The 23,247-nt window shown below is 44.2% G+C and overlaps 1 protein-coding gene and 1 long non-coding RNA gene across 4 annotated transcripts in view; one reads left to right on the top strand and one right to left on the bottom strand.

The window, feature by feature from the left end:
• The window catches only part of LOC137524699 (dynein axonemal heavy chain 7-like), a 565,826-nt gene that overhangs the window by 306,274 nt on the left and 236,305 nt on the right, over window positions 1-23,247 (bottom strand). For both annotated transcript variants that reach the window (XM_068244848.1, XM_068244849.1), the window contains 4 exons: window positions 14,371-14,583; window positions 7,999-8,097; window positions 3,836-4,084; window positions 630-779 (listed from right to left, as the gene is read on the bottom strand). In XM_068244848.1, the coding sequence (XP_068100949.1) occupies window positions 630-779; window positions 3,836-4,084; window positions 7,999-8,097; window positions 14,371-14,583 (711 nt within the window). The remainder of the gene's footprint in view (window positions 1-629; window positions 780-3,835; window positions 4,085-7,998; window positions 8,098-14,370; window positions 14,584-23,247) is intronic.
• The window catches only part of LOC137524700 (uncharacterized), a 156,651-nt gene that overhangs the window by 13,402 nt on the left and 120,002 nt on the right, over window positions 1-23,247 (top strand). For both annotated transcript variants that reach the window (XR_011022765.1, XR_011022766.1), the window contains exon 2: window positions 20,417-20,555. This is a non-coding gene — a long non-coding RNA (uncharacterized lncRNA). The remainder of the gene's footprint in view (window positions 1-20,416; window positions 20,556-23,247) is intronic.

Raw genomic sequence — 23,247 nt, 5'->3', positions numbered from 1 at the left:
ATTTTGGCCACAAGATAGCGGCCATGAGTTTGTTTACATGACGTCACTCCAAGCATAACACACGCTTAGAGCGACGCATGGGGTACGTTACAGCCAGAAAAGGCGCAGCTTCCGAGAGAAGCTGTCGCTTTTTCAGCGGGGGAGAGGAATCAGTGATCAGGCACCATAGCCCGATTCACTGATTGCCTGGCTAACGAACCGCGGGCCAGGAGCGCGCGTGCACGCGCGCGATCGGCCGTGGCAGCGCGCGGTAGCGCTCATGGTTCCTGGACGTAGTTTCTATGTCCAGGAACCAAAATAGGTTAATACTGGGAATACACCATGCATTTTTTCCAGAAGATAGATGGTTCGATAGATAATTTCCGACATGTCCGATCTCCCGTTCAATCGCTTTACCGCTCAATTTCTCATAGAAGTGAATGGAAAAAGATAATAATAACGAGTGGAAGATAAGAGAATCGAGTGGAGAATCAAGCGGCAAAATCAATCAAGGTCTTGTTAAGCAGGTCTTGTTAATCATTATATTTATCTGTATTAAGTTGAAAACCACAGTAGTAAATGTGAATATCTTAATACAGTAAGCCACTTTCCACATTTTAAATGCAAGTGATAAATAAAATTGGACTTACTGTTGATGAAGCAAAAGCTCTAAAACTGACTGCCAGTATACCATCTGACCACTCATGAGACACTGGATCAAACTGTCCATAAAGCTGGCCCATTGTTATTGATTTTGGATTAATTACTGTAATTTGAACCTTATTTTCATCTAAAAGACCCTAAAAAAAACAAGCAAACAGAAAAACATTTTATTTCAGACTACATTTATTTCCCATGTACATAGTAGGTGCACTGATTATATTTTGTCGGAAATTTTAACCATCTACTGGTGACTACAAAAGCATCTACTTTGTGCAGACTGCAATACAGTTAAAAGCTATCAACCTTTTGAAGTGATATTCCAACTTTGTTGAAAATATCACTCCTTTCTATCTCCTGCCTCAATGTGTCTATATAACAGATTGACAATTATCTGGCCCTCTGCCTTCAAACCCCATAAGGTTTCTGATCAGCTTTAAAACTGGGCAAGCAAGAAGTAAAGCTGCAACATAATTATGCCATGCTCACAAGTACCAGAACTAAGCAAGAATGGCTATATGCATATATTCACACAGAGGCGCCTTAACCTACAGACCACCCAGGCAGCAGCTTGGAGCGCTTTGATGGGAAAATGCGCAATAAATTACTGTCAGTCCAAAGGGGAAAACAAATTCCTGTCCTGAAAGACCGACCCGTAAGGGACTGGAGAGAAATAGCCTGCTGCTCTTTTCACAAATAGCCTTCTGCTAAGTCACTGATAAAGAATCATTCGGAGTTCAGATTTATAGACACTCCCTAAAAAGAAGGTGTCTGGTTTATAGCTGTTCTCTGCCCCTCCACCCTGAGCCTGAGTGACTGACAATTAAGGGTATGTAGAGAAAGTTTTCTACTCTCACAAGTGTTCTTAGGAATACATCTAATAAGGATTCATAGAAAGATTTGAGACAGTCCCTCACTATTTAGTGTACAGAGGTGACAGCGCCCTACCCCCAAATGTTGTTAAGTCTGCAGAGCGAGACAAAGAAACAGTAAACTTTGCAGACAGCCCTGTGCTCTGCTAGAATGTCCGGCATGTCTAGATGTCAGGACGATTGCCATGACAAGCTATGGAGCGGTAGGATCATCTGATCCTCTCCTCTCTCTGGGACACAAAGGCTGCACTTCTCCCTGAATTCACAAGGACAGTGTTTGAAGTGTGTAATGGACACAGTGGGGGATGCAGGTTTTGTCTTTCATTGTGAGTGAGTGTCCTAAATAGGAGGGCAGCATCTAAAGCTCAAACAATGATAATGGACATCTAAGCAATGTGTGTAATTACATCCATCACTACTTATAATTGAGGCTGGCATAATAATGTATTTCCATTAATGCTGTCGGTTTGCCCTCTCTCTAATGCTATGTACCACCTCACGAATTTTCCAATGATTTTCCCGATGTCCATCAATTTTTTTTTTGAGCGACGAGTAGTCATTTACACGATGTTGCGACATGGGTTCAGATGCACGATCACGTAAACATCGCTTAGCGTTGTGTGGTGATAAATGACTGACACTGAGGGTCGGATCTTTAAGATCCCTAATGACACCCCGTAGAGTACTGTGGTCGCTTGACTTCCTGTTCGCACTCGTCGTGTAATGTCACGTGACATCACGCATACCCGCTGGCAAGAAGATGAATCGCTGGACACTTGTCATGAGGGACACCTCGCTGGATCCATCTTCCTGGGTCGTTGCAGTCACTGCGGTGAGTATGTAGCTTAACTTTGCTCACCCTCACCCTTTGCTCATACTCCCTCTCACACTGTCTCTCTGACCAAACAACTGCTACTTGGGGAACAATGTGCACAACTATGTACTCTACTCTGAACACTCTTCAGGGGAACCAGTAGCATTTGGAACTATGATTGTGTATTTATGTAGCACTGACATCTTCAGCACTTTACAGAGTACATAGTCATGTCACTGACTGCTCACCGGAGCTTACAATTTAATCCCTACCATAGTCAAACTGTAATGTCCGACCATATTATTATTATGTATTTATATAGCACTGACATCTTCTGCAGCACTTTACAGAGTACATAGTCATGTCACTGACTGTCCTCAGAGGAGCTTACAATCTTGCTGGCTTGCTGCTTTGCTACCTTGTTCCCTTTGGATGCTTATTTGATGATATAAATCTGGACTGCCCTTTCAGATTGTGAGCTCACAAGTCATTTTATCTGGCCAGGAGTGTATGTTGTTGATGTGTGTGGTGGGTCTGCGTGAGGAGGTGGCCATTTCATGGATTTTTTAAAGTTGTTATTAGACTTGGTTTCAATAAAACTTGTACTTTTATAGATTATCTGTGGCAGGTCCCCTGTCGTCTCTGAGTATCACTGTCAGCAACTGTAGAACTAAGTTCCTCCTCCATTATATTGTGTATATTGAGCTTACAATCTAATAGTCATAGTATAATGTCCTACCATATTATTATTATGTATTTATATAGCACTGACATCTCCTGCAGCACTTTACAGTGTACGTAGTCATGTCACAGACTGTCCTCAGAGGAGCTCACAATCTAATCCCTACCACAGTTATAGTCTAATATTTTCAATATAGGATTGCTGTTCTGATGATCTCTTTGGCTACAGTAGTGTCTGAAACACACACCAAACAAGTATGCAGCCGATCTAGTCAGTTTTTCCACAAAGCTCTAATCTACATGTTTGTTCAGGGTCTATGTATAAAAGTATTGGAGGCAGAAGATCAGCAAGACTGCCAGGCTGGTATTCCTTTTAATCCAGTGTGTGTAGCTTTAGTTCAACTGAAGAGAAAGAGTAATTTACATGCCTGAATGTTTTACAGTGAGACAAAAAAAGAAAAGAGGGATACAGCTTAATTCTAGGCAGGTTTTATACCATCATGTACCCTTTAAATTCTATCTTATAGAAATTTCTAATCCAGCGAATCTTTCAAATGTATAATTCTGCAGAGAAATTCATAATTTTCTTCTGGATTACATTGCCTGTTTTTGTTTTTTAGTTTTGTTGTTGTTGTTTATTTTGCTACATAAACCAGTAACCCCCCCCCCCACCCACCCACCCCCGGGCTTCTGCTACCATAGGGGAAAATGAAAGGTACTGTATATGCTCACTGGTTGCTAGGAGCAAGTTTTTCTGACTTCAGTCAGTTTGTCAGAAACAAGTCGTCATTAGGAAGCATCATGAAAAATACACTTTAGACTTCCTCACCTTTTCACATATGTCATTTAATGCAGCTGCCAAGACTCGATAAGCAGAGGTCTTTCCACCAAAGGGCTCCCCAACAATCATAAAGCCATGACGAACTATCATCATTTCATAAATCTGCAAAATCTTTTCTGCAAAGAAGTCTGTCATTTGTAAATTCATACGCTCACAATTTTCTTTTATGGCTTCCATAAAAATCTGATAATCAGCCTTAGGTAATTTCACCCCTGGAAACAGGTCAGATGTTATACCCTGTAATAAGCACAAAATGATGAAATAAAGCAATTAGGAAAACAGCCTGCTTATTTATATAATGTTTATTCCTGATTAGAAGAAGTCAGTATAGTGGATCTGATTCAAATGCCCTAAATATAAATGGACCAATAGGTCCTGGTAAATAATATGAAACAAATAAAGTTACATATAAGTATGTCCCTTTTAGCCCTCATAAGATGCTAATCTCGATATGGGCAAATAGGGCTTTTGGGTAAAACCAGCTTCTCAATGTATTCAGAGTTATAGAGACAAGTTTGGAGTCAGATCATCTAATAATTAAATCATATATTTTATTATAAACACATAAACATATTTAAGAAAATGTGCATATAGCTAGAACAGACACAAGCTGATACAGCCATCACAGTAATCAGTGCTACAAACAATAACAATGGCTCATACAATTTTTCAATTGCTCCCCTGTATGGGGGCTTTTGAACGGAATTCGTTTCCAAGTAGTTACCCCCACTATATAAAGTAAAGTGGGGTCACACTGGGATCAGAGTGTCCGTATATACTCTAATAGCAATAGATATACAATGGCCGAGATATACTCAATGTCCCAACGCATTTCATGAATAAGACGGTTGTATAAGTCACTTCAGGAGTAGCGTATTATTCTTGGCTTAAAGGCACAAATACACTGTAGGCTGGTATCCTGTGAATGCAAAGGTAGATCTCGTTTGTATGCCTCTCATTTATATTGCAAGCTTACAGATGTCAAAATCATCACAATTGGAAGCAAAGAGCGTATTACTTGTCTGTGGGTTGTAAGTCAGGGAAAACCAGCAGGTCCTATCTGAGCAGTTATCTTGCAAAACCACGTGGAGAATGGATATTTCAGTGTGCCTCTCCACGACTGTATAGTGGACCTGATTTATGCTTTCTCCACGTATCTCCAATTATATCCACAGGGGAGTAATACAGCAACAGCAAATCTGGGCTGGATTTAAAACAACGTGTGCTGCTAAGTGGTAAAACTATGCAACCGTGGCCTGGGTCATGCTAAAAAATCATAGGGGTTGCTGAATTATTGTAACTTGTAAATTAGCAGATGTGTCATTACAGACTTACCGTATATACTCGCATACAAGCCGAATTTTTGACCCCCAAAAAGGGGGTCAAAAGTTGGGGGGTCGGCTTGTATGCGAGTCTTCCCTGGTGGTCTAGTGGTGGGTGGTCGGGTGGTCCGCGCCTCGCTCCCCCCCTCCCCGCTCCCCCCGCGGCCGCTGCTGCTATTACCTTGTTAGACAGCGGCCGCTTCCTAATCCGCGTTCCTCTTCTTTCTCAGAGTGTATCACAGCAGCGCGCCCGGCGCTGCTGCTGTGACGATGCAGGGGGCAGGAAAGAGCGGTTCCCTTGGTAACGGCGATACAGATCGCCGCTATAGGGAGCCGCGCTCTTTCCTGCCCCCTGCATCGTCACAGCAGCAGCGCCGGGCGCGCTGCTGTGATACACTCTGAGAAAGAAGAGGAACGCGGATTAGGAAGCGGCCGCTGTCTAACAAGGTAATAGCAGCAGCGGCGGCCGCGGGGGGAGCGGGGGGGAGCACTACCCACCTATGCTGGGCACTATACTGGCTAAACTGGGCACTTTACTAGCCATACTTGGGTACTATACTAGCTAAACTGGGCACTATACTGGCTAAACTGGGCACTATACTGGCTAAACTGGGCACTATACTAGCTAAACTGGGCACTATACTGGCTAAACTGGGCACTATACTGGCTAAACTGGGCACTATACTAACTAAACTGGGCACTTTACTAGCCATACTGGGACACTATACTAGCTAAACTGGGCACTATACTAGCTAAACTGAGGCACTACCTACCCATACTGGGCACTATACTGGCTATACTGGGCACTTTACTAGCTATACTGGGCACTATACTAGCTATACTGGACACTACCTACCTATACTGGGCACTATACTAGCTATATTGGGACACACTGGGGGGCTGCACCAATCCAGCATTTCCTACCCCCGGCTTATATGGGGGTCAATCTTTTTTCCCTGTTTTTTCAGGGAAAAGTTGGGGGGTCGGCTTATATGCGGGTCGGCTTATATGCGAGTATATACGGTATGTAGGCATCCAGTGAGAACTTTAAAAAAAAATAATAATGATAAACCCAGACTGTACTTGAATAATTAAAAAATAACTCTTGCAGTAGATTTGTAAATGCAATTATACAACTACCAACTTAGATGTCTCTTAGCAACCCTGACTTTGATTTTAAAGGGTGACAAATCATGAGATCCTAACAGCAGCCCCGTTCCTCAGCGTTGTCCAACCGGTAAAGATCGTGATCTCACCGACAGGTTGGGTCTTCTGCGCCTGCACGGGCATTCATGCCCGCACGTCCACATCATTTGGTAAGTACTGTGTCTGCGCAGTAATTGTGCGCGCGAGATGATGTGAATGCGTGGACACGAATGCCTGCGCAGGCGCAGAAGACCCAAAACCGCCGGTGAGGTCACGATCTTTACCAACGGCCAGCAGGGCAACGCGGAACACCAGGGCTGTGGCGAGGGGCTGAGACAGCTGCTAGGGGCTGGAAGAAACCCCAGGGGAGTAAATTCTGTTTAACCCTTCCTGCATTGAAAGTCCTTTAACCACTTGCTGACCACGTCACGTCAACGGGATTGGACACGGCATCAGCCCCAGGACCGCCTAATGCCAATCGGCGTAAGGTCGTTGGGGTGTGGCTTGCAGGAGATTGCGCACGCCAATGCGGAGCTCCGCCTTCAGTCTCCCTGCAGTGATTGCCGCTAGGAGACTGTTAGACGGAGTCAAATTACCCTGTACAGCGCTGCGCTCTAAAGTAGCGCTGTCACACGGCTGTCCCCTCCAGAGACAGGGAAGTGATCTGCTGTCATAGGCTTAAGCCTATTACAGCCGATCACGCTGATTGGCTGGCAGAGGGAGGGGGGAGTACAAAAAAAAAAAAGGGCATATTTATTTAAAAAATAAAATATTTATAAAAAAAAAAAAGAAACACTGGGGGAGCGATCAGACCCCACCAACAGAGAGCTCTGTTGGTGGGGAGAAAAGGGGGGGAGGGGGATCACTTGTGTGCTGAGTTGGACGGCCCTGCAGCGAGGCCTTAAAGCTGCAATGGCCTAATTTGAGAAGAATGGCCTGGTCTTTAGGGAGGTTTAACACTGCGGTCCTCAAGTGGTTAAGATGTTTGGAGATCTCTGGAGATGACTTATTAAATTAGGCCTTTAATTAATCAGTTTATACTGAAATAATATCTCATTTGCAGTTTTGTCTGTGTCCATATCTTTGTCTATATGTAACTAGAAATCTTATGGCCAGTATACATGCTGAATCAGTGTTGCCTGACAGGGATTAGGACACGGTCCCTCAGGTAGAAAATAATTAAGATGAAATGGGCCACCAGGCAAAATAGCAGTTTTTGCCCACCACTGATGATCACCTGACTTTTTTAGTAAGATTTGGTGGGGAGTAGCATCCACCAGGCCCCTAGACTCTTTCCAGGCCCTAGGCAACTGCCTAGATTTGCCTTGTGGATGATCTGGTTCTGCCCTCAGGTGACATTGCAGGGAGGAGGTTGTGCAGATGTGCCGCTGGCTTGCAAATGAGCAATGTCTTCTGTTCTATGCAGAGAGGGGTGGAGAAACATGGGAGTGACATCACAAGGTCGGTGAAAGTGGAGAGAACTGTCCGGATGGATTGCTGGTCGAGCGGTCGAAAAGGGTCGGTGGCTGCTGTACACACGCTGGATTCTTGGCAGAAGTTGTCGTTAATGGGGACAGTGTGGGCAGGCTAGTCCGATATGCTAACAATTTTTAAAATGATGTTTTAGTTTGAAAAAAAAAAACACATGAAGAGGAAGACAAAAATGAACATTTAACTTCTTACCTCAAAAAGAGGGAGATCATGAGACAAGAACTTTGGTAGATTTACATCGATAATTGATCTCAGCAGCAATATCTCTTCATTTTCAGTGGGGTATTTTAACTGTGTGAAAAAAAATATTAATTTAAGATGTTATTGAAATATAATAACAAAATCTATGAAAAGTAACAGAATCTGTTCTTGCTGTAGGGCTTAAAAACCACCGTGCTGGCACATATACAGCTGGATTCTGTTGCTTTTAATGGATTTTGAATAAAAGAGCTTTTAACTACATTTGGTGTTGTTGACCTATCATCCGATTTTGCATATTTTTAACCTCATAGCACATCAATTTACATTGCATGTTTTCTTTTTAGCCTGAGTGCTGTCCTAAACCTTTTCAAAGTATTAAACTACCATTAGAAAAACAGAAATTTGCCTTCTCAATTTGCCAGAGCCTGTACAATTAACAAGCTGACACATCATTGCATTTCAGTGGTTCTGGAGGTGTGTTTAGCTATCAAGGACAGCAAAGGGATGATTTGCATATTCAGCAGTGATGCATTGTGGGACACCTCATATACCCACTCCAACCTGAATAACTGCAAATACCTTCTGTTTTAAGAAGGGAAATGTCTGTTTTGCATATCATTTTCGTAAGAGGGCTTTTTGGTCATTTTAGCCGCTCACACACTCCTAGGAGTTCGGGCTCACCAAGAGCTTGCTGGGCAATCTGTTACTGTCATTAGAAATGTGCCTTTTTTTTAATATTTATTATACTGTATTTCAGGCCTACAGTAAAACAGGACTCTTACTAACATGTTCCCATTTAACACGATATAAAGCCATGGTGAACAGACATCATTTCAAAATGATTTTAAACTTTTGAACTAGTACTGTACTGGCCTCAATTCACTAAGCTTAAAGGGAACCTTAACTGAGAGTGATATGGATGTTTCCTGTTAAACAATACCAGTTGCCTGGCAGTCCAGCTGATCTCTGTGGCTGCAATAGTTGCGGAATCACACCCTGAAACAAGCATGCAGCTAATCCAGTCTGACTTCAGTCAGAGCATCTGATCTGCATGCTTGTTCAGGGGCTGTGGCTAAAAGTATTAGAGACCCAGGATCAGCAGGCGATTCAGGCAACTGGTATTATTTTAAAAGGAAAAATCCATGTCCTTCTCAGTTTAGGTTCCCTTTAACTCCTGCCTTTAATAACTCTTCTGAGCTGTTTTACAGTTATCACCATGGTGATATAATTGTGATAACTGTAAAACAGCTCAGAAGAGTTATTAAAGACAGGAGTTAAGCTTAGTGAATTGAGGCCAATAATATGTTCTAAGTTATCTACAGACTTTAGATGGTAGTTGGACATCTTTACCATCTCTGCTTCTCCCCAATGATTGCTATACAGATATGCATTCTTCGGTTTGGCAGGCCATACTGCATTTGTACTTGGGGAAGAGGAGAGGATTAGGAGAATGTTCGTATTGAGTAGTGGTGTTGCTAGGCCCTTTAATCAGTGGCATATGCCTTGGATTGATCAGCATTATACCCCAACTCTCCAATGCTCTGCTGCAGAAATGGAACATTAATATGTTGTTGGGTATATTCAAAATAGTTACATCTCCTCATTCCTGTTTTCTACAGCTGCCCTCTGTCCTTCTAAGTCCCCCTTATACACTCACCTAAAGGATTATTAGGAAAACCTGTTCAATTTCTCAATAATGCTATTATCTTATCAACCAATCACATGACAGTTGTTTCAATGCATTTAGGGATGTGGTCCCGGTCAAGACAATCTCCTGAACTCCAAACTGAATGTCAGAATGGGAAACAAAGGTGATTTAAGCAATTTTGAGTGTGGCATGGTTGTTGGTGCCAGATGGGCCGGTCTGAGTATTTCACAATCTGCTCAGTTACTGGGATATTCACGCACAACCATTTATAGGGTTTACAAAGAATGGTGTGAAAAGGGAAAAATTTCCAGTATGCTGCAGTGCTGTGGGAGAGGTCAGAGGAGAATGGGCCAACTGATTCAAGCTGATAGAAGAGCAACGTTGACTGAAATAACCACTCGTTACAACCGAGGTATGCAGCAAAGCATTTGTGAAGCCACAACACGCACAACCTTGAGGCGGATGGGCTACAACAGCAGAAGACCCCACCGGGTACCACTCATCTCCACTACAAATAGGAAAAAGAGGCTACAATTTGCACAAGCTCACCAAAATTGGACAGTTGAAGACTGGAAAAATGTTGCCTGGTCTGATGAGTCTCGATAGAGTCAGAATTTGGCGTAAACAAAATGAGAACATGGATCCATCATGCCTTGTTACCACTGTGCAGGCTGGTGGTGGTGGTGTAATGGTGTGGGGGATGTTTTCTTGGCACACTTTAGGCCCCTTAGTGCCAATTGGGCATTGTTTAAATGCCACGGGCTACCTGAGCATTGTTTCTGACCATGTTCATCCCTTCATGACCACCACGTACCCATCCTCTGATCGCTACTTCCAGCAGGATAATGCACCATGTCACAAAGCTCAAATCATTTCAAATTGGTTTCTTGAACATGATAATGAGTTCACTGTACTAAAATGGCCCCCACAGTCACCAGATCTCAACCCAATAGAGCATCTTTGGTATGTGATGGAACGGGAGCTTCATGCCCTGGATGTGCATCTCACAAATCTCCATCAACTGCAAGATGATATCCTATCAATATGGGCCATCATTTCTAAAGAATGCTTTCAGCACCTTGTTGAATCAATGCCACGTAGAATTAAAGAGACACTTAAAGGAGTTATCCGGGCATTCTAAAGAAAATAAAGGCTACTTACCGGGGGCTTCCTCCAGCCCCAAGCTCCCAGGACCTCCCTCGCCGCACCTCTGCGCGCAGCCGTTCGCCGTAGCTCCGTCCCGGTCCCCGGCGATGACGTCAGAGCGACCGCCAGGTCGCTCTGTACTGCGCCTGCGCGAGCGGCGCTGTCAATCACCGCCACGTGGGCCAGAGCGGACTGCGCAGGCGCAGAACTACTGCGCCTGCGCAGTCCGCTCAGGCCCACGTGGCGGTGATTGACAGCGCCGCTCGCGCAGGCGCAGTACAGAGCGACCTGGAGGTCGCTCTGACGTCATCGCCGGGGACCGGGACAGAGCTACGGCGAAAGGCTGCGCGCAGAGGTGGGCGAGGGAGGTCCTGGGAGCTTGGGGCTGGAGGAAGCCCCCGGTAAGTAGCCTTTATTTTCTTTAGAATGCCCGGATAACTCCTTTAAGCCAGAAAAAAAAATGAGTTTTACTCACCTGGGGCTTCTACCAGCCCCCTGCAGCAGTCCTGTGCCCTCACAGCCACTCACTAATCCTCTGGTCCCCCGCTGCCAGCTAGTTACGTTTTTGCCGACAGGCCTGTCAGGACTGGCCATGCGTATCTTTTTCCGTAATCACAAATGTTCAAAAATACGCGTTGCCGCATTACAAACGCATAGATATGCAGCAACACGTATTTCTGTACGCGCTGCGGCCCGCAATAGCACTAATTACAGTCGGGAATGCGGAAAAATCTACGCATGGCCAGTCCTGGCTGCTGCAGGGGGCTGGTAGAAGCCCCAGGTGAGTAAAACTCTTTTTTTTTCTGACTTAAGGTTCACTTTAAGGAAGTTCTGAAAGTGAAAGGGGGTCAAACACCGTATTAGTATGGTGTTCCTAATAATCCTTTAGGTGAGTGTATATCCGATCTGTTTCCAGCCCCTGGTATAGTGATCATTTGATGATGAGGGAAAGATTTGAGAGGAAAGCAGCAGACAGCAAGTGCAGGAGCAGGAAAATGGAATGAGAAAAGCTGGCTACATATACAGCTTGCACCATATATCATTTCTGTAGGAGGACAGAGACTGCACTATAATGGAGAGGAGTATAATAAGAGGCATTACAAAAGGAAGAACTACAGAAGAGGAGACCTATAGCCTCTTTTGGTTTGAGTGATGAGCAGAGACATACTGTTACTAGATTTTTCAGCAGCCGGGGCAAAGCCAGTTTTAAGTCCCTTTTAGCCCCATTGTGACAAGGTGTAAGCCATAAAGGGGTCTGTCATGGGCGCTTTCTCAGTACATTTTGAGTTTTAGAAAATGAAAACCTGCATTTTGTGGCATATTTTTACAGCATGAAAAGGATGAAAAATATAAAATAATTAAGGAAACAATGGTACTTAGAAGATATAACTGAATAACAAAGAAGGACTGAATCAAGAATAAAGAATGCATATAAAAAGCTGAACCATGAAAAGCAGAGTTCCTTCATAATATCGCCCGTAAGGTGCAGCATGCTGCTGCCCACCATTCGTACAGGGATTCCCGTTGTCACACATCAAACACAGCAGCATGGAAATGTCTCCAGAGGAAACTGCTGCAAAGTGATGTTTAAAAAACCCACACTCCATATTTTGCATGCAGATTAAAATCTTAATTCCGAGTCAGCAGATTATTCCGCTCTGCAGAAAGGTCAGAGATTGAGGGGGATCACAGTCCACTGAGATAAAAGCAAGAGTCAGAGCTGATGGGAGAGGAAGCCTATGTATGTTGCAGTGTTACATGGTACATAAGATGACCAGATGTGGTTAGGTATATGCCTTTACGGCACACATGCCTGCTCCCTCATCTACTCCGTCCTCCACTGCCTCCCGGTCCCATGGTGCTTGCCTAAAAATTTGACAATATTGTTGAATTTGAAGAAGCAGGAAAAGGCATATCTTCTCCGCTGCTCCCTCCTGCTCGCAGCACCGTTGCTGTCCACTCTTCTCCTCCTTCCAGCCCTCTCCTCCTTGATGATGAAGAGAGGAGGGCTGGAAAGAGGCTGGGAGTAGTCAGGTAGTTGGCAAAGAGCAGGAGGGAGCAGGGGAGAAGATTTGCCCCACCTGCTTCTTTCACAGGCTCTATAAGGACAGGGAGGCATCAGGGGGCAATGAGGTAGCAGGTATGAGTACCATACATATTCTTCAAAGTACTATACCATACCTTCAGAATGGCTTCAGGTAATATTTAAACAAGTATTTAACAGCTGTCCCCCATTGCCACCCCCCCCACCACCACCACCACCACCAACAGCACCAGCCACTAGAAAATAGAAAATAAGGGGTTCACATGTTCAAAATGTTATATGGGGACAAGATGGCTTTCCTTTCACAAGGGTTATAATGGCTGAACATGCCACAGGGGGGATGGCCCCTGTCTTGATAAATGAGTGATGCTCCCTTCTATTTCCTTTGTAAAGGGAGTGAATGGGGCAGGGAAGTGAAGGTAATGGGAGGGTGATAGGAGGGAACATCACAGCAAGCCTGCCTCTTCCTGTCTGACAATTTGACTTAAAGGGAACCTAAAACAAAGCTAAAAAAAGTCTTAACTTACCTGGGGCTTCTACCAGCCCCCTGCAGCCACCCTGTGCCCTGTCCTCACGGAATAATCCTCCGGTCCCCCGCAGCCGCTCATTTTATTTATTTTTGGCAACTGGGCCAGTCGATGGCCACTGTGCCTACGTAGCCCTGGCAAAGCGCATCCTCGATCTCATACTGCACATGCGCAGGATGCTCCCGGTGGCTGGAGCGTGATCGAAGATGTGCATGGCCAGGGCTGTGCAGACGCAGTGGCCATTGACCAGCCCAGTCTTTAAAAACAAAACTGAGCTGCTGCGGGGGACCGGAGGATTATTCCGTGACAACGGAGGTACAAGGCGGCAGCAAGGGGCTGGTAGTAGCCCCAGGTAAGTAAGACTCTTTTTTTACCTTCATTTTAGGTTCCCTTTAAGCAAAAAGTAAAAGTTTTCAAGAAGATTACAGGGACCAAGGAGAACGAGGAGAGGAACAGGCAATGCACAGAGGTATGCGGATTAAGCATGAATATATTATCTCTGTTTACCTTAGGTAGCTTTGCCTTAATCCAGGTATGCTTTAAGCAGTTTTGGATGTTTTGTTAGCACTGAAGAATTGTGCTGACTTGCCATATTTAGCTGTGAAAATTCATTTTATTTTTTTTTAACATTTAAAGCTTTATTGCGAAATAGATCAAGAAATGAACATACAGCCCATCTGTGAAAATTCATTCAGCATACCAGCCATTTTCTATTGCTTATTTTCAGTGTTGGAAAAATAACAAAGCTGTCACAATAACTGTTATTTAAACAGTCACAAAAAATCCTCAGATCATTTCCCCAGCATTGCTTTTCTTTTACTTGTTGAAGTTACTGTGTGAGGCTTCTATCTTCCTGTTTGTATAACACCATAAGATGATGCATTTGAGACTACAGAAACTGACTACAGAAACTGACACACACGCACGCACGCACGCACACACACACACACACACACACACACTTTCACACACACACACTTTAAAAAGTATATATGTACCTTCAGATTTCCTGCAGCAGTCAGCACTGATTTCACAGCTCTCATTCCATAGTCATAGTGATGCTGTGATGATAACTGCTCAGAGCAGAGACGATATGTTGCCACAATTTTGACCGACAAAGGCCTGGCTGTGACAAACCCACAGGAGTATAGCACGATCTCAGCTATCATGGCATAATCAGGTACCATCATGGCGACTGTCCTAAACAGAGCCTGTTTTTAAAATATTAAGTAATAGTTTTTAAAGGCAAAAATAAATCTTATAAAACAATTAAATAGTTCAGAGGAAATGTAACTCAAAAAGAAAGATGATAAAATCAATTACTGAAATATTAATGCTATTTCAGAAAACATTGCTGCAATGGAAAATAGAGACTTCATGGAACCTACATTTAACCAAAGCTTTTGAAAAGCCACTGAAGCTAGATTTAAGTTTCCCAAACTTAATTTACTTATTTTACTGGCAACCATCAGTAGTTATTAGATATATGTGGAAAAGAGGGATTTCCTCTATCAACCTGCTGCTACCTCACTAATTTGGGGTACCCCTGTCCCCAAACAACACCAAAACAATCTTATAAAACAATAGCGTGAGAAGCGCTGATAATTTCCACCATGGATATTTCTTTATTAATCAAATTATATAAAAAGTACGTACACCAGAGGACAATTCATGTAATATTCACCCACACTTTCTTTCCATATATTCACCCAAACACCCTGGGAGTATGCTGATGAGTATGCAAAAATTTAAAATTATATATATATATATATATATATATATATATATATATATATATATATGTGTGTGTGCGTGCACCTTGAAAAAAAATATATATACACATATAAAAATAAAAATATAAAAAATGTTTTAAAGAGACTCCGTAACAAAAATTTCATCCGGTTTTCTTCCATCCTACAAGTTCCAAAATCTATTCTAATGTGCTCTGGCTTACTGCAGCACGTTCTACTATCACCATCTCTGTAATAAATCAACTTATCTCTCTCCTGTCAGACTTGTCGGCCTGTGTCTGGAAGGCTGCCAAGTTCTTTAGTGTTGTGGTTCTGTGTGTGTTATTTAGATTAGTGCAGCTTCTCTCTGCTCTGTTATCTTTTACAAGCTGGATAAATCCTCCTCTGAGCTGGCTGGGCTTTCACATACTGAGGAATTACATACAGGCAGAGCTGTCTGCACTCTGCAGGAAGAAACAGCCTGACACTTCAGTGGAAGATAGCTGCAGGGGGAAAGAAACACACAAATGATCTCTTGAGATTAAAAAGGAAGGCTGTATACAGCCTGCTTGTGTATGGATGTCTATTGTGTATTGATAGATAGCGCTCCACTTCTGCTCAAGTACATCAAAATGCAGTAGAAAGAAAGAAGGAAACCCCCCCTTGGGGCCGCACTCACCCGACCTGTGTGACCACTGTGAGACTGGTCAGTATGCGCTCTGTAGTCCTTCTATGGCCGACTGCCCGTCCTGGCTCAGATGATTCCTCTTTTGGATGGATGCTTTCCCTGCAGTCCTTCCCTTTGCTTGTTTCTTGTTGTGTGCTCACCTCAAATACAATGAGCCTCACATAGCATAACTCCGTTAGGTTAAGAAACGTTTATTAAAAGTAAGGTACTCACAAACATGTACATGTGTCAGCGCATAGAGTATTAAAACGGGCTCTCCCCCGTGCCTCTCCGGATAGGCTCGCTGGGCGCTCCGCTTTTCTCCGTTGAGTGGTTCCCAGACCGTCCTGTCGGCTACTAGCTCCTATGAGGCTCCTGTGAGGCTCATTGTATTTGAGGTGAGCACACAACAAGAAACAAGCAAAGGGAAGGACTGCAGGGAAAGCATCCATCCAAAAGAGGAATCATCTGAGCCAGGACGGGCAGTCGGCCATAGAAGGACTACAGAGCGCATACTGACCAGTCTCACAGTGGTCACACAGGTCGGGTGAGTGCGGCCCCAAGGGGGGGTTTCCTTCTTTCTTTCTACTGCATTTTGATGTACTTGAGCAGAAGTGGAGCGCTATCTATCAATACACAATAGACTATGCCAATGGGGATCTGCTGAACCCAAATAGAGCGCATACACAGAGGAGAACTGCTAACAAACTGGGCATTGGGCCCTTGTGAACTTTATGTTGATCTGCATTTCATGTTGACTGAATTTTAATTTGAAATAGTTGTCTCATTACTAGTTTTGTAGCGCTGTCCTTTACATTTACAGTTGTGTATGGATGTATTTTCTATGTGTGGACATACTGTACATCAACCTACTTCCTGTTTTGGTGGCCATTTTGTTTGTTTATAAACAAACTTTTAAAAACTGTTTTTAACCACTCTTAATGCGGCGGGGAGCAGCGAAATTGTGACAGAGGGTAATAGGAGATGTCCCCTAACGCACTGGTATGTTTACTTTTGTGCGATTTTAACAATACAGGTTCTCTTTAACATAAAAATATATATGTACTAGATGGATTTATATATGAAAAAATTGTATATAAAAAATATTTCCAACCATTCTGATGAAGACACCCGTTGGTGTTAAAACATGTCAATGTGATTCTAGTGGGGCGCCCCGTATGATCAGTTGGATTATGCTATGCCTCATCAAATAGTTCTTTAAGCGGGACCAGTGTATATGCAAAACTGGTGAGAGCTGGAACGCAGGAAAATAGCGGTGAGACGCAAGGAAGTGACGTCTCTGGTCAAGAACTTTAAACCCGGAAGTGTTACTGGAGACCGCCGCGGAGATCGGAAAGTTACGAGTGGCTCTTGGATAGTACCGGCTACTATCGTTTGACCTATCCATCGCGGCGGGAGGAGATGGGTGAGTTACCCCGCAGTAGTTCCTCTCTCTATAGTTCATCGCTGCAGAGGCTTAAGGCTGGCACTACCACCCGCAGTATGTGGATAAGTTGACGGAGGAGAAATTATACAGTAGTCAGTAAGTCCGTGGGACCATATGATTTTATTATAAGTGCACACATAATATGAATAAGGTAGAGAATTATTTTTGAACTGTAAGTTTAGGTCTAATTGAGACCTTTTGGGACTGTACAATTCTTGTGCATATATGGACCTTTTTTATATACAATTTTTTCATATATAAATCCATCTAGTATATATTTTTTATTTAAAAAAAAATGTTTTATATTTTTATTTTTATATGTCTATATATATTTTTTCAAGGTGCACATATATATATATATATATATATATATATATATATATACACATAATTTTAAATTTTTGCATACTCATCAGCATAGGATCAGCATCAAAAAAGAAAAACAGTCGAATCAGGCACTGCAGTATATGCTGTTTTAATAGTGTATTCAATTGTGCGTAAAGTCACCATTTGTTTCAAAAATTGTGATTTTCAAAATGTAGGTACAAAACATCATGATCTGTAGAAAAAATTATCATGTGCAAACATCTTGTGCGTTCAAACAGTTGCAAGAGGAGGATGTCCTACCATATCAGAGGGTGGCAGTGGTAGGTGCAGGGCAAAAACGATAGCCTAAGGCTGATATGGTAGGACATCATCAAGATGGCGCCGTAAGAGGGTTGCCTGGCACACAGGGCTCCGGCCTTTCTACTCTTCTGTCCCCTTTCCCCCCAACAGAGCCATCTCATTTTCGCTGGATGGATCCCCCCTGCCTCTGGGGATCCCGGGATGCAGTGCTGGGCTTCCTGGACATCCAGGGCGCACTGTGAGTCAGCGCTGCAGGAGCTGGCTACGGGATGGCCGCCCACGTGGTCTGTGGTCAGCTGCAGAGCCGGATCAGCTGAGCGGGATCGACGCGGAGGGACACGCAGAGGGACCAGCGAAGAGCTCCCAGCGGCACCTCCTCGGCTCCAGCATCGGGGAGTGCACCCAGCGCAAGCACGAGACGCCGCTCGGTGCAGCCATGCGGTCGCACCACATGCCTGCCAGGACGCGGGCTGGGGATGTCGGAGACTCGCTCGGGAGGATCGCTGGACCAGCTGAGCGGCCGCCGCCCACGTGGTGGCCCAGGAGCCTCGCTGCCTCAGTCTGGCTGCCCACGTGCCCGGATCTCCGCATCGGAGCTTCGTTGCCACTGCTGCCGGGTAAGGGGGACTCCACCTGAGCACACGCAGGCCACCTCTCCCCCCGTCCAAGCTGCAGCCACATTGGGAGGACCTCCCTTGATGGGGCCACTACCAATGAGATCGTCACCCCCACATCCAGCCCTCAAATTGCGGCCACATCTACACTCCACCAGTTCCCCTCTGCCTGCAACCATCATAAATGGGGACTCTGGACCTGACCAGCCCAGACCGGGCACCAAGCCAGAACTTTGCAGGACCTGACCCGCCCAGACCGGGCACCAAGTCAGAACTTTGCTAAGCGTGACCCCTCTTGGTGATCCCCTCAGTTCGGCTAGGAGCACTGTTCATCGGACTGTACACATCTGCAGTCCTAAAGGGGACTCTCTCTCTCTGTCTCTGTCTCTCTCCTCTTTAGCTATCCATTCTCTCTCTCTCAGTTGCTTTCCCAGTTTCCTTCTCTCTACTTTCGTGGACAATCGGTGCACCTGTCTTGTTGGGAGCGTGTCGCTGTGTAGCGTCCAGTGCCGAAAATGGCAGCGCTCAGATCAGCTCTCAGGCTGCTCCTCCAGTCCCACTCTTTTCTGTTCCTACTATCAATGTATGCTTTGCTATGTTTTTTTTTTTTTTTTTTTTTTTTTTTTTTTTTTTTTTTGTATTTACGTTAAATGTACGTGTATGCTGTAACGCTCTGTTTTTGCTTTTTATTTTTGCTTTTATATTTTATACGTATGACCCATGCTTGACTGCATGTGACGCTGCACTCTGCTTAATTGTACGCACAAGCTGTAATGTTGTCCTAAGTATGCTTGTCTCACGTCTATGTATGTGCCATGCTTAACTGTATGCTATTTCTTGTCTCTTCACCAACGACCCTGTATGTGCCAAAACCAATTCCGGGTACAACCCACCGGTTGTACTTGGCGATAATAAACTCTGATTCTGATTCTGATTCTGATCCTCCTCTTGCAACTGTTTGAACACACAAGATGTTTGCACATGATAATTTTTTCTACAGATGATGATGTGTTGTACCTACCTTTTGAATATCACAATTTTTGATACAAATGGTGATTTTACGCACAATTGAATACACCATTAAAACAGCATATACTTCAGTGCCTGATTCGACTGTTTTTCTTTTTTGATGCTGATCCTATGTGTATGTTTCGCAATCTTAGTCATGAGCACGCCGTAACTTAATATTATCAAGGTGGCTTTTTGAGCATCCGTCCATCCTCGCTCCCAGTGACATGGCCACAGATCCCGTAGTGCCGGCAACCCTTTACTCCTAGATTCGATACTCATCAGCTTACTCCCAGGGTGTTTGGGTGAATATATGGAAAGAAAGTGTGTGTGAATATTATATGAATTGTCCTCTGGTGTACCTACTTTTTATATAATTTGATTAATAAAGATTAAGCAGATAGTCTAATGCAAGGGTGCACAAAATTTTTGACTCAGGGGCCACAAAGCGATCTGCTGGACCAGTGTAGGTAGGCGACGTGCCTCACCCCTCCTGAGAAGCAAATTTGTCCCTAGTCTTAGTTTGGCCCCAATTTAAGTAGCCATTTAACTCCCCCCCCCCCCCCCAGTGTATGTAAGCAGGTGTGCTACCAGTATTCAGTAGTCCCCTCTCACAGTATAGGTACCAGCACCAATTCAGTAAGGGTTTCTTGGGCGAGACTCACTAACACTTCTACGCCCTACTGAGTGTGCTCTAGTGGCTGCCTTGGAAGCCCTTTGAGTCCAACAGGAGGAAAGTGCTAAACAAATAATTGAATTATTATTACTTGGCCAGGTCCCTTGAAGTTTACTATAAGTGGATTATACTGTAATAGAAAAATACATTATTCTGCCACAGATAGTTGACCAGGTTTTACATGTATAATGTGCAATCCCCCTCTGTGTAAGTGATGCTGCAGATGACAATACTTGAAACCTGGAAAATGTTCTAACTTTGCTTCTCTAATTCAGAATTTGACCCTGTCTGCCTGCAGTGCTACATTTCCATCGCAGTGTCCTGTCATTGGTTAAGTCAAAGTTACATGGCCAGCGGAAGGAAGTAGCAATGGATATGCATCAGAGCACAGTGAAAAGGTTGGCAAATGAAGAGGTAAGGACAGGTAGCTCAAGCAGGTGATTATGCTCAGTTCTAAGTACTCTTTTTGTGACTTTGCATGAGAGGCAGTCAAAGCAGCAGGCAGTTAAGAGGCAGCAGGACAAGCCACATTCTCCCACCTTTCAGACATGCGCTTATCATGCCTAGATTGAAATCCATTGAGAGGTAAGGGCATAATCATAGATATCAAATAAACTTTAGCATGACAGTTAAATACTGTTTAAAAAAATAGAAAAAACAATAGGGTGGCATTCCTGGAACAATATAAATAAAGTAGAGAGGAGAGTTTCTCTCTTCCTGTCCCCTGGAGCTCCTGGAGGTCTTGAGGAGTAAAGCAGGTTGTGGGAAAATGATGGACAGCACTTGTCATCACTCTACACACCCCTGCTCCACCCCTACCCCCAAGAAAAGACTCTCTACAGCCCTACCAGGTGTGATGATTTGCTAAGCTGCCTGTGCAGGCAGCCAGCCTTTTGACCATTGTGTAGGTTTGCATGCTGCAGGACTCTGGAAAGAAGAGCTTCTGTCAGTTTTGCAGCTTGTGCTTGCAGAAGAGTTTGCATATGTTGTCATGCAAATTGCCTGGCCACATTCATTGGAGGCGTGTACTATAAGTACTATGTCTTTCCCACAATGCTTCGCTGTTCATAAGGATTTCGTTCTATGTAACACTCCTGGTGGGGTGTCAGCCTTGCTCTCTGTTTGAACATCAGCTTAGAGTAATTCCTAAATCTGCGCTAGGCAGATTTCCCTAGTGCTGTTAGGATTGTATTATCTGTATTGCCTGTTCTGTCTTGTCTTGCCTGTTTGCCATTGTCCTGTCCCTATGGTGGTTGACAGGAAATGGTTCTGATCTCTGTTCTTGGAGTATAGCTGGTGCAGCGGTTGCTACCAGCTATCTCTTCTGTTCTGTCTCCTGGGATCGCACTAGCTACTTTTTGCTAGCGCTGGGGATCCTTCTGTTCTGTCTCCTGGGATCGCGCTAGCTACTTTTCGCTAGCGCTGGGGATCCTTCTGTTCTGTCTTCTGGGATCGCGCTGGCCACTTTTCGCTGGCGCTGGGGATCCTTCTGTTCTGCTACTCTGTACTTGGATCGCGCTAGCCACTTTTTGCTAGTGCTGTGGATCCTATCTCTCGCTTGTCCCTGTTTTCGTGTGTCTGTCTGCTACGCTTGCTGGAGGCTCGGTGAGGTAACCGTTAAGTAAGCGCTCGCGTCCTCTGTTTCATGTTTGTCTGTTAATGGTTAGTTAGGCGTGCTTGTCTCTATTGTGCTTATCACGTGGAGACCGCGCATAACCGCGTGCACTGTTGCGAATGAGTGCGGTGTTCGCAGTTAGCTAGCATTTGTTCTTTTCCGTATCTCCTCATTGTATTATTTGCTGTGCCTTTGCTAACCTCGTATTCTGTTCTGATCTGCCTTGTGTCTCGTCTGGCGATCGCACCTCTCGCGATCGCGTTCCTATTTCATATCTGCTGTTGTGTGTGTGCGGTTGCGGGGTGGCGACTGGATTGGCACACACACATACAACCTGTCCCTTTGCTCATTCTCATTCGCAATCGCCTCTCTTGCGATTGCGTTCTGCGTTTTGTACAATTCCTGTCTGGCATTTGTGGAGGTACAGAGGATTGGTTCCTCTGCACTCCCCAGCGCCATCTGCCGACAGGAATTTTCCCTCTACGGGTGCGTAGCACCTTTTGCTGGGTTCCTGCAAATTATACGCTTGTGGAGGATTTCCGCCGTGTCAGCGCACGCGTTGTGCGCTGATCACAGGGAAAGTTCCACAATCGTTACACCAGGTCAATTGAAGAAATCATTTTATTCCAGATGGGAACACATATGTAAAGTCACATCTACACCACACAATTTGTTGTCCGATTCAATCCAATTAAATGCATTGATTAGATTTGATTCAATCCGACATGTCCGATCAGGATTCAATTCGATTCAACTTGCCATTGCAAAACAATGGCAAATTAAATCGAATCCCAATGGGACATGTCGGATTGAATCGAATCAATGTATCGAATTGAATCGGGCAAAACATTGTATGGTGTAGATGGGGCTTAAGAGAAGGTCCAAAATTATTTTTTCAAGCACCATCATAAACTGAAATTTAGAAACCCTTGAATCTGCAATTAAAATTCAACTGCTCTACTCACAAGCTTTTGGTCATCACCTTTCAGTGAGAATATAAAGCCAGGATGGGAAAATATAAGTGTACCCTCTTGGACACTGGCAGGTGGGTTCTGTCCAATGGTAGCTCTCTAGGTACAGGTGGACAGGTCTAGCTGAGCTAGGAGTATATTAATATCTGGCCAATGTAGTAGAGGAAGTCAATATAGAAAAAACCTTCAAATGAATAAACTTATGTAAGGAGGTACCTGCTCTGATTGAGTGTGTAGCTGCTGATAAGTCAGCTGATCTTTCCCTTCCATGCAAAACTTTTCAGTATGACAATCAGTTCAATGTGTCTGTTGCCACTTCAGGTTTTAAACAGCAGACATGCAAAGTGGCGAAAAAGAGAAAAACTAAAAAACGCAAGCATCGGAATAAAACACTCCCTATTGATGTTTGTAATGATGTTGTTCCGTCTCCGGCTTTTTTGCCCCAATCCAAAGCTTATGTGGATCCTGCTATAGGTAGGATCGCACACTACATTAAAGCAGTTAAAAAATCTGTTCTTGT

Source organism: Hyperolius riggenbachi, chromosome 7 (assembly GCF_040937935.1).
Source record: "Hyperolius riggenbachi isolate aHypRig1 chromosome 7, aHypRig1.pri, whole genome shotgun sequence".
In the NCBI taxonomy this organism is placed as follows: domain Eukaryota; kingdom Metazoa; phylum Chordata; class Amphibia; order Anura; family Hyperoliidae; genus Hyperolius; species Hyperolius riggenbachi.
Note: the sequence above shows the minus strand (reverse complement) of the source record. Positions and strands in the feature narration are given on the sequence as shown.